General features: G+C 40.9%; 1 protein-coding gene across 1 annotated transcript; it reads left to right on the forward strand.

Moving 5' to 3' along the window:
- LOC110259553 (olfactory receptor 9G4-like) lies at positions 262 to 1,212 on the forward strand. The gene has a single exon (XM_021085046.1). The coding sequence runs from the start codon at positions 274 to 276 to the stop codon at positions 1,210 to 1,212; it is 939 nt and encodes a 312-aa protein (XP_020940705.1). The 5' UTR covers positions 262 to 273.

A 1,476-nucleotide genomic window follows, 5' to 3' on the forward strand; every position in this document is an offset into this window, starting at 1 on the left:
GTCATGGTTTTTCTCACCTATTTGGTAGGAATTAGGATCTTTTGCTACATTAAGCAATTAATTGAAAGCTCTACATTCAACATGAGGTTCTAACTCCAAGTCCAGGGGTTCCCAAGTCTCAGTGAAGTTCTATCGTTCTAGAGAGTAGGGACAAAAGTCCACAAGCCTCCTAGCAATTGCTGATTTAATTGTTGCTTAATTTATTTCAACAAAACATTATTAAGAGATTTTTTTTCCCCTCATGATATTTATTAGGCTTTCTACTCTGTGGACATGGAAGTTGGAAATCATACCATCCTGACAGAATTCATCCTAGTGGGCCTCTCTACAGATCCCAAGTGGAGGTTGATTCTATTTGGAATATTTCTGGTGTTCTATTTGCTCACCTTATCAGGGAATATGACCCTTGTTGTCTTAATCTATATTGATTCTCACCTACACACACCCATGTATTTTTTCATTGGCAATCTGTCTTTCCTAGATTTCTGGTACACCTCTGTGTACAACCCCCAAATCCTGGCTAATTGTGTCTCAGGAAATCAGCGTATGTCCCTGGCTGGATGTGCTGCCCAGCTTTTCTTTTCCTGTACTGTAGCCTACACTGAGTGCTATCTCCTAGCAGCCATGGCCTATGACCGCCACATGGCAATTTGCAACCCTTTACTTTATTCAAGTACCATGTCCAGTTCTCTCTGTACTAGACTTGCTGCTGGCTCCTACATAGGTGGGTTCTTGAATGCCGCAGCCCACATTGCCAATACTTTTCGCCTGAGTTTCTGTGGCAGAAATATCATTGACCACTTCTTCTGTGATGTTCTACCATTGGTAAAGATGTCTTGTACAGACACCCACGTTTATGAAAAAATCCTCATGTGTCTGGTGGGTTTCACGGTCCTCTCCAACATTCTTGCCATCCTGATCTCCTATTTCAACATCCTTCTGGCTATTCTGAGGATCCGCACAGCCTCGGGAAGACGTAAGGCTTTCTCCACCTGTGCTTCACACCTCATCTCGGTCATGCTCTTCTATGGGTCCTTGCTCTTCATGTATTCAAGGCCAAGTTCCGCCTACTCCCTGGGGAAAGACAAAGTGGCATCTCTCTTCTACACTGTGGTCAACCCATTGCTCAACCCTCTCATCTATAGTGTGAGAAATGAAGATGTCAAAAAGGCCTTCTGGAAAACAACTCACACCATAAGACCTCAGAGATGAAGGCTACCTTTTGGCAGAATGCTTTTGTTGCATTTTCTGAATTAGTGGCTTATAAATAGGTTTATAACATTGCAACCTTTCAAGTAAACGCAACATATTGTACGTAATGAAAACTTGACCAAACCATTTTTATTGTTGGAACTATTTTAAACCTATAATATTGGATTGTTTTATGTTCTACAATATTGTATTTTACTACTTTTCGGTATGAGGTTTACATAAAACTTATTTGTTTGTTTTTGGGGAGGTCTTTAAAAGAAAAAG

Source organism: Sus scrofa, chromosome 2 (genome assembly GCF_000003025.6).
Source record: "Sus scrofa isolate TJ Tabasco breed Duroc chromosome 2, Sscrofa11.1, whole genome shotgun sequence".
Lineage (NCBI taxonomy): Eukaryota > Metazoa > Chordata > Mammalia > Artiodactyla > Suidae > Sus > Sus scrofa.